The following is a 10,245-nucleotide window of genomic DNA, read 5'->3' as shown; positions in this document are numbered from 1 at the left end:
CAAGATTGGTGACCACGGACAGCAGACATGGCTGACGACCGCCGCAACGTTCAATGATCAGTGCGGAGCCGCCGCCACGGATGACAGGGATCGAACAACTCCTGCACAAACGCGATGTGGCCGCACTTTCGTGAGGTTACCCCAAGTGTGGGAGCGGACCCCCAACTCTGATTGCCATAGTGCGAGGAGAAGTATGATATGAGCATGTGTTCAATTAAACTGCGTGCGATCTTGCAGCATCAGGTGGTAAATGACGAGCTTGAGCGTCGGCGGACGGGCTGATGGAATCATATGGTCGTGACGTTATGTTGGATGGCAAAGGAAGTTGGTGACGTGCACTTTCGAGCTGCGTTACCGAAGGTACGATGGTACCAGCACTTGCCCTGCCGTGATGACGGTGAGCGGCTGCGTGAGAAAGAGCGACCGGAATTCATCACGCAGGCTGTGGCAGGGATGGCATGGGCTGCACAGTGGATGCATCGGAATCTTCCACGAGTGAAACCGCGGGACTTGATGCATCCATAGCGCAGTCGGCAAGTTGGGTTAGCTGGAACAAAAGCACACTTCTAGCGGTCACCAGCACCATGCGGACAGAGGTGGGCAAGCGTTGTAGGAAGAGTCTCGAAGCAAATCTTGATCGAAGGCGGTTGCCTTGTCTTAAGGAGCTATTGAAAGCGACGCAGGAGCTGCGACGGTTGCGATCCCGGGCTCTCAGCTTGGAGAAACTGCTGCGCAGACCCTTCGACAGCAGTAAGGATGTCGAAAGGTCTGTCGCGTGCGTTGAAGGATCAAGGTCGCCAAGCTCGGTGGTGATCTCAGGCGGCAGCGAGGCAGGCGTACAGTGCAGATCTGCTTCAGTGTAGCCCGAAGACTCAGCAAACCAGTGATAGTGGTGTGGACTTCTGAGTGGCATCAGGCTGCGCTCTGAGATCGAGGTCTTGATGGAGCGGTGAAAATGTACAGACGATTAGCGATGGCGTGACATGCCGTGGTGCGTACGATAAGTTCCCAGGAGGTACTTCTCCATGCGCTATGGCGAACCAGACTTGGGGGTCCGCGGCCAGTACTACGGTAACCTCAGCGAAAGTGCGGACATCGCGCTGTGGTGCAGGAGTTGTTCGATCCCTGTCATCCGTGGCGGCGGCTCCGCACTGATCATTGGAAGCGTTGCGGCGGTCTCAGCCATGTCTGCTGTCCGCGGTCGCCAATCTGTCTATAGGAGATATTTTACTGAACAGAAGGCTCTATCTCACGCATTCGCCTCGACGGCAGGACCAAGAACCTCGCACGGGCCGCTCGTGACGTGGCCACGCGTCCGCTTCGCTTTTAGGCAATGGCCTATCCGTACGCAGCCACCGTTCTCATCCTCTTTGACCGCTATGTTTCTACAATCTTTGTCTCCTGGCTTCTACAATATCGCAGCTGAAAGCGACCAACTTTTCTGTCAGAACCCCACCCATTGCCTTAGTTCTTTTCGCACTAACGCTCTCCCACGGGCATTTTCCTGAGCTTGCTTCTACAAGAGAAGGGATGCAGAAGCTGCTTGACTTTTCAACTGTTTCGCAGTGCACATTGTTGTAAACCTGGGAAAATGATTGCCGCCGCGTGACCTACACATCGCACTTTGTTGGCCATATCCAATTCTTGTTTGGGGGCCCTGAACAACGCTTGCCTTCAGCTGCGTCCAAAGCTTACCTTGTACGTGAGCTCCTCTTCTTTGCTGGTGACCATGGAGTAGGCCTGCCTCTCTGTCGCGATGAACTGGTCTATGTGTTCCTTCCACAAGTTCTCGTCGCCAGATTTCAGTGCCGCCCACATCCACATGTAACCGGTGAAGTCGTGCGGCCGCCCCCTGCGTGATGCACAACAGATCGCGGGTTGGTATGATTGCGATTGTCTTTACAACATGCAACGCACACAAGAAACTCATCATCGAATGAAACGACGCACTCAACCACTTCCGTGACAGCGTGCGATAGACTGACGTCATCTTTCCTAGTGTGAGATCATTACAATTGTTCGACTGTGTTAAAAGGGGATCATCATAGTTTATGTAGAATTTTCCAGGTTGTGAAGCGACTACAGCTTTAAACATTTTATTAAATAGCTGTGGTTCTGCTGTTCACTTCCATAGCCGAGAAACACAGTCGATCAATTGTAATGATCTCACACTAGGAAAGAGGACTTCAGCCTATCGCACGCCGTCACGGATGTGGTTGAGGTTAAAAATTAAAGGTTGTTCTTACGCTACAACTCATATTTAGCCCTTGCTCTACATATGCTGGCAACCTGGTAGACTCAAGGAAGTGGTGCCACCTCTGACCGAAAGAATAAATAATCGCTTGCACTTTTCCCGCCATTCGCTCAGATCACCTTTTCTTTTCATCGTTGCAGAGGTAAGAATGTATTTTGTCTCGGAACATTTGGACTTCGACTATTCGGTATGATGCTATCCCTTCGCAGTAAAGTTATTCGGCGAAAAGTCCCTGCGGTTACAGGAAAGGGTTGCGAATCTTGATTCCAAATGGAATCATTGGGACGTATTGACCCCGACTACTCACGTGGTAAATTTTCGATTGACGTTACCTCACTGACTAAATCGCGCGTTTGTTCGCACTCTGACCGCATTTTCATGCCGTACTTATCCGTGTTTTGGGCGCGTGTTACCTGATGAATCATTATCGCGTCAGGAGCCTGTATAGTTAGTAGCGTAGCTCTGCTTTTTGCGATTTTATGCTGTTGATATGAGTTTATGCCATGTAGACAAACTTTTATGAAATCCCTCCGTTATACGGAAACATTTTCTTTCGGAACAGATCGCGACAATCAGAACATGCGAGTTTTATGGGAAAAAGAAAGAAGTCCCGAAGCTTGTGCTGATCCCTCGAGGTGACATTGATTCGTCCGATGAAGATGAAGTCAGCGCGCAACTAGAAAACAGAGAATAATCTGTCCTTACTTCCGCATTCGGTGTGAGAAGTGTGGCACACACCTCTGCCTCAAGAAAGAAAACAATTGCTTCGAAGAGTTTCATCTAAAATAGGCTTTTACGTATTGTTTCCAACGACGCATTTTAAGTCCTCCAAGTCCCACTGATTCCATTTGGAATAATTAATCAAATTTTGATTGAAAAGTCTGAGCACAGATTTTTTTTATTTTGTTAACTACCACGATTATGCACACCTCAAATTGTAAAGACCAATTTTTTGCATTGAATAGAATTAATTTGGGCCTGAAAGTGTTAAACAGGGGCGGTGAGAAATAGTGATCTAGCCTGCTTGACTTATACAGGTATGCTATGCATGTTTTTATCTAGCAATTTTGTATATATCTCCTGAATCTTTTTTTCTTCAAAGTCTACCTTGTACCTCTCCCTATGACTAATTGATCCGGTCGTATCAATCTGTTCCCTGTTTTTTTTTTTTCACCAATACTCTAAACGTCTCGTGCTTATCTCGACTGTACCGCTTGATGCTTCGGTCCACTTTTCTAAACGTGTGCGGAGGTGTACGTTACCTAAGGTTCTCACTAGGTGAATCCCTTCGCATTCTATTATGATATGCTGAGTGTACTGCGGAGTTTGGGTGCAGCGTACACATTCCGCGTCTTGTTGCGGATATATTTGCTGCGGTATGTATTTGTCCTTAGGCAACCAGCTAGAGCCTCAAAACGCAAGGCAATGCCCTCTGTGTTATCGTACAAATTTTCCCTTATAATTCCTTCTCATCCTTGTAAATCTCCATGGTACTTTTTCTTTCCATTCCCTGCGTTTCATTCGGTCTGTTTCTCACTTTCTTAATGATGACAACTGGTTGTCTATTTAAAGCTTCAATTACCCTCTATTGATTGCCAACTTTCTTCACCTATTCCTCTATTCTCTGTCGACGCTTCTCAAGTACAGATAGATAGTCTTGTGCACTTTAGCCGTCCATTTCTTTTCATCCATGTTGCGGAGTCTTCAAACTAATTGCGCTTTGTGATTCTCTGACTCCAAAACAGGTCCAACCCATGACACCCTGCGCTGCCTTATTTGCGGTTTTACCGTAGGCTCCCCAAAGCCGACCGGCCGGCCTGCCGATCTTTGGTTAACTTACAACCCCGACAATATATTCGAGTTTACGCAAAGAATAGTATTTGCGAACGTTAGCGCTACCACCATTACTCCTTTCCAGATTCCACGCACCACCTCATAATTATTGTGGTCCCACAGTGCTCAGTGTTTCATTATTGCTGCATTCCGCTTCCCCTTTACTTTCAGATTATTTTGGTGCTTGCTTTAGTAATTCTTTCCTTCCTTTATGTGTACGCCGAGGTACTTATATTGCTTCACTATGGGTAGTACTTACTGTTGAATTGACACCACGAAGTTACTCGTCTTCTCATTAAAGATCCTAATTCCTGATTTCTCGGTGCTAAACTTAAGGCCTAGATTTGTCACTGCATTCCCACAGATATTCGCAAGTATCTGTAAATCTTTTTTATTGTCCGCTAGTAGCACAATATCGTCCGTATGCATCAGTCCAGGCACCTTCTGTTTCAGCATTTGTTCATTACGCATGTAAGATAAATCAAACCCTAATTCGCTGTCTTCCGGTCGTCTTTCCATTCCCTTACCATAAAGCGTGAACAAGAATGGAGACACAGGGCATCCTTGCTTCAGTTCTTGGTGAATTCCAACTAATTCATTACATTTGCGACATTCCCATACAACTCTTCGGCTGTCTATCTCCCTGAGTAGCTCCACGAAATAGTCACCTATGCATTCGTGCTTAAGAATATCGCATAACAATTCTCTGTCTACATTGTCATAGCCTCCTTTAATATTAAGAAATGCTATCGATAAAGGTCTATTCTGGGCTACAGAAATCGTTATGCACTGAGTAGAAATATATTAGCCCCTAAGCATGTGTCTGGACTGAACCCAATCTTTAGTTACCCCAGTATAATTTTTCTCCACCCACTTCGACAGTTCTAATTCTATGGCTTGCATTGCCATTCTATATATCCCCGACGTTACTGCAACTTCAAGATGAGGTTCATTTTTCTTTCATGCTATTTAACCAGAATTTCCCTTCTTTTAATAACTTGCTATATGGTATTATTAAGCGCTGCCTCGCTCTTTGGACCGAGGTTTTTGATTAGCTTTCTTGGAATGTCATCGGGTCCTGCTACCGTGATATTAGGGAAGTTTTCTTCTGCTTCTTTTACAATAAAAGCTTCATATTGACGCGTACTCTATCTAGACGTTTAGACGACGATGACAGTATGTGCTTTAACTGACTCCGAGTAGTAGGACAGGGTAGTTCGAAGACGAAGATGTTTTGTGCTGGTGATTCTTAAGCTGTTCCGCCGTCTTGTTCAACCTGTTGTCTCTTGTTCGCGTTGACTCGTGAAACTGGTGGAAGTGCTGGGTACACAACCCCACCTGATGATCCGGACTTCTCCAGGAAGCCGTTCATCCAGCCCATCTCCAGTAACTCCAGTGCATCGCTTCAGTCGGCGGTTGCTAGGCCTGCTCGCGCTCTCAAACCCCTGCAAGAACGCTCGTCCGAGCCCTGTCTACCTCTGTCAATGGCGACCACCAGCCCGCCACAGGTTCCACGAGTTCCACAAGACAGCTCTACTCACAGCTGCGTCCAAGGTAACCCTTCTGCAACCACTGGTTCCCGCTCGTTTTTTATGGTGGCGCACATGAAGACGTTGAAGACTGGCTTGACCAGTACGAACGTGTTGCCAAGGTCAACCGGTGGACTGTTCAACAAAAGCTCTCCCACGACCATTTCTCCTTTGACGGTAGTGCTCGCACGTGGTTTGAGAACCGTGAAGCCAACATCGCCATATGGAATGATTTCCAACACCAGCTCACTGAAACATTTCCGAGTGTGATCGATGGGACCGTGCCCAGCAACTAATTGAGTTGCGCTTCCAGAAACCCAATGAAACTGCGGCAATGTTTGCCGAGGACATGGCCCGCCTGTGTCGTAGAGCTGACCCTCACATGCCTGAGGAAAAGAAGTTACGCTTACCTTATGCGTGGCGTAAAAGAAGAACTATTCGCGGGACTTGTGCGAAATCCACCGAGTACCGTGGATGATTTTATAAAGGAAGCTACTGGTATTGAACGCGACTCCATCTAAGAGGCAGGCAGTACGATCGCTTGCCCACCAGCACTCCTATCAACTCCGCCTCAATGACCGTCACCAGTCAGAACTCCCTCCGTGATCTAATCGGGAGATTCTTAGCGAAGAACTTTCAGAGCTCTGGACACCGGCAGTGGGCCCACCCATGGCATCAGTCGCTGATATCGTTCGTGATGAAGTTAGGCAAGCGTTTTTCGGCAGGCGATCCTGCTCACGAGATCGCCCCCTAAGTTACACATTCTCGGCAGGCGATCGTGTTCACGAGCAGCGCCCCCTAAGTTACGCCGACGTTGTCCGACGTCAACCAGCTATGACGCCCATGCGGTCGCACTATCAGCCACCGAGGGCCATACAATGGTCATCACCAACAGAGGAACCCTTTGAGACATCCGCCCGTTGTGCCGATCCCATCCTACCGCCAGCCGCCATAGCTGCATTTTGGTCACCGCCACAAGACGAGCCTTCGAGGCGGCCGCAAATTCGAAGAACGGACGTATGGCGCACTGTCACTAGGCGCCCCCTCTGCTATCACTGCGGAGGCATCGGCCATGTCTCCCGCCATTGCTGGTACCGCGATGCATCATTTCGACCTTATCAATCCTGGTCTGACGGTCGACGCACCAGTGACGACTACATGCTACGCCGCGACGACGCTGCTTTTCAAGGTGCTCCCGCAACGCACACTCTGAACGACGACTCTCAGCCCAACCACCAGACCGATTTTGGCCGGCGTTCACTCTCTCCGCCCCTGCTCATTCATCTGCACCGAGTGGACGTACTTTTGCTGACCACCTTGGAAGAGGTCGCCCAGTCCACGCCGGGGAACTAACGGCGGGCGACCTCCGGGGTATGGTTGCGGGCCCGACTAGACGATGAAAAACCCCCAAATAATCCCGCCGCAGGACGCCGTGAAGCCAACAACTAACACGACGAAATTGTGAGCGCCGATATTATTGTTTCAGTTGACGGACTGCAAGCGACAGCGCTAGTCGACACTGGTGCCGATTATTCGATAATGAGTCAAGCTCTAGCCGTTCGCCTTAAGAAGAGTAAAAACGCCCTGGACAGGACCTCATAAGACTGCGGGCGGCCAACTGCTCACGTCTGCGTGAAGCTGTACGGCGAGAGTCACCATAGGAGGTTCGTTCATGCGTGGCAACTTTCGTCGTTCTTGCAACATGCTGTAAAGATCTAATCATAGGCATGGATTTTCTACGGGGAATACGACGCCATAATCAACATCCGGACCGCTTGGTTTACGTTTCACAGGACTCCGGATTTAATTCCCGCTTATCGCCGAACCCAACGCCTGTTGTCTAATCGAAACGACGTGGTCGTCCCACCTCGGTCATGTATCCTTGTTTCGGTCGCATGTGACGTACCGTTTGATTGTGAAGGAGTTGCAGGCCAAGTAACCGCCTTGTTATTTACTCACGGTATCGCCGTTGCACGAGGGCATCGTAAAATGTTCACCGATGGGCGCACGAACCTGTTGTTGACCAATTTTAGCACAAAGCGACGGCATCTACAAAGGGCATGGCTGTGGCCTATTTTGACGATGTCGCTGATGTTCGTGGGTGCTTTTCAGTACTAGAAGAAGCGCATGCGCAAGACCCAGCACCTGTGCTTGACGTAAACACTACCGCAACACGAGCGAGGACGACTTCTTGCGCTACTGGCCGAGTTCCACGACTGCTTTGCGACGACGTCAAGAGTCGGTCGAACGCTCCTAACCAAGCACCGCATAAACACAGAGTACAAAGCGAGACTGATTCACCAAAACCCTTATCGTATGGCCCCAAAAGAACGTGAAGCGATACAGCAGCAGGTAAACTAAATGCTTGAAGACGATGTGATTCAGTCTTTCAAGAGCCCCTGCGCAGCTCCTGTAGTTTTGGTAAAGAATAAGGACGGCAGCCTGCGTTTTTGTGTGGTATGCCGAAAGCTAAATCATTGTGACAAAAAAAGACGTGTATCCGCTACCCCGCATAGACGATTCACTTGATAGGCTTCGAAACGCTCCTTATTTATCTCAATGGACTTAAAAAGCGGGTATTGGCAAATGAAGTACACCGAGAGACCGTGAGAAAACCCGCTTTTGTCACGCCAGATGGAATATACGAATTTAAGGTATTGCCTTTCGGCTTGTGCTCTGCACCTGCTACTTTTCAACGGCTTATGGATGCCGTACTTTCGGGGATGAAGTGGAAAATCTGCTTATAGTATCTTGACGACGTCATAGTGTTTTCCGCACGTTTAAAGAGCACCTTGAACGACTTGAAGCAGTTCTGCAGTCTATACGGTCCGCCGGCCTCACCCTAAAGCCTGAGAAATGCCACTTTTGCTTTGAGGAGCTAGAGTTCCTTGACCATGTCGTCAGCCACGCGGCAGTCCGCCCGGATCCTACAAAAGTTGCCGCTGTCGCAAAGTTTTGTTCCTTCAGGTAAAAATGCTGTCAGGCGCTTCCTCGGCCTCTGCGCATATTATCAGCGGTTTATTGCAGACTTTTCTCGCATTGCGTCGCCGTTAACTCTCCTCACGAGAGATGACGTGCGTTTGTAGGGGCGACGAACAGCAAGCTGCATTTCATGATTTGCGGAACCGGTTACAACGCACCCTGTCTTGCCCACTTGACTAGACAGCTCCGACAATGCTTCCACACTGATGCCAGCAATGTTGGTCTCGAAGCTGTGCTTGTGCAGTGCCAGGAGGACAAAGAAAGAGTGATCGCTTATGCAAGCAGAACGCTCTCACGCGCAGAAGCAAATTACTCTACAACTGAGAAAGAGTGTCTCGCCGTGGTATGGGCGGTTACAAAATTTCGCCCTTATTTGTACGGTCGCCACTTCAAAGTTATCAGCGACTATCATTTCGCTTTGCTGGCTCACAAATCTGAAAGATCCTTCTGGCGATTATCACGTTGGAGCCTGAGACTGCAAGAGTTTGATTTGACGGTCCTGCACAAGTCGGGGAAACGGCATACCGGCGCCGACTGCCTGTCTCGATCACCCATTGAGTCAGATCCTTCGACCGATGAAGAGGAAACAGCATTCCTTGGTCTTCTCGACACGTCCGCCATTGCACAACAACAACGTGACGACCCTGAGTTGCTTGACTTGATTAATTTCTTGGACGGACGAACTCGGACAGCACCTAAAGCTTTTGCAAGAGGATTATCATCATTTTGCCTTAACGAACAAAGCCCTATACAAAATGAACTTCTCACCGAGCTGATCAAGCTATTTGCTCATCGTCCCTACTGCTCATCGTAGTGAAGTACTGGAAGCATCCCACAACGAGGTCCCTTCTGGGCATCTAGGATATACGCGGACACTGAACAGAGTGCGACAAAGATTATTGGCCAGGACTACCCGTTGCCGTGAAACATCACGTTCAGACCTGCCTAGATTGTCAGCGGCACAAGTCACCTCCAACGAAACCAGCCGGTTTGCTACAACCCGTTCAAGTACCGCAAACACCATTTGACCAGATCGGAATGGGCCTCTTGGGTCCGTTTCCTACATCTACTAGTGGTAGCCGCTGGGTTATTGTAGCAACTGACTATCTTACTCGCTACGCCAAAACAAAAGCTATCCAGAGAGGCACAGCAGCAGAGGTGGCCCGATTTTTCATAGAGAATGTTGTGCTGAGACATGGCGCACCAACCTTCGTCATAACAGACCGAGGCACCGCATTCCCAGCCGCGCTTTTAGATGACGTCCTGATGCTCAGTGGCACAAGTCACCGAGAGAAGACAGCCTACCATCCACAAACAAACGGACTAACAGAGCGCCTGAACGAAACACTCGAAGACATGCTTTCCATGTACATGAATATAGAGCACAACGATTGGGACGAGATTCTGCCTTATATCATGTTCGCTTATAACACGGCTAAACAAGAAACTACACGGATGACTCCATTCAGCCTTTTCCATGGACGTGAAGTAACGACGATGCTCGACGCCATGCTACCACACGAACCTGACGACATTGACATGGATAACGATGCGTTTACGCAACGTGCAGAAGAATCCAGGCAGCTCGCACGCGTGCGAATACACCAGCAGCAAACATCGATGCAGGTCGCTATAATGCCCATCATC

General features: G+C 49.0%; 1 protein-coding gene across 1 annotated transcript in view; it reads right to left on the bottom strand.

Moving 5' to 3' along the window:
- Positions 1-351: 351 nt before the first annotated feature.
- The window catches only part of LOC125943694 (kinesin-related protein 10-like), a 34,513-nt gene continuing 24,619 nt past the window's right edge, over positions 352-10,245 (bottom strand). The window contains exons 7-8 of the mRNA XM_049663158.1: positions 1,696-1,852; positions 352-405 (exon numbers count right to left, since the gene is read on the bottom strand). Of these exons, the coding sequence (XP_049519115.1) occupies positions 352-405; positions 1,696-1,852 (211 nt within the window). The remainder of the gene's footprint in view (positions 406-1,695; positions 1,853-10,245) is intronic.

Source organism: Dermacentor silvarum, chromosome 2, assembly GCF_013339745.2.
Source record: "Dermacentor silvarum isolate Dsil-2018 chromosome 2, BIME_Dsil_1.4, whole genome shotgun sequence".
Taxonomy (NCBI): Eukaryota; Metazoa; Arthropoda; class Arachnida; order Ixodida; family Ixodidae; genus Dermacentor; species Dermacentor silvarum.
This window is presented reverse-complemented; position numbering and strand designations above follow the sequence as displayed.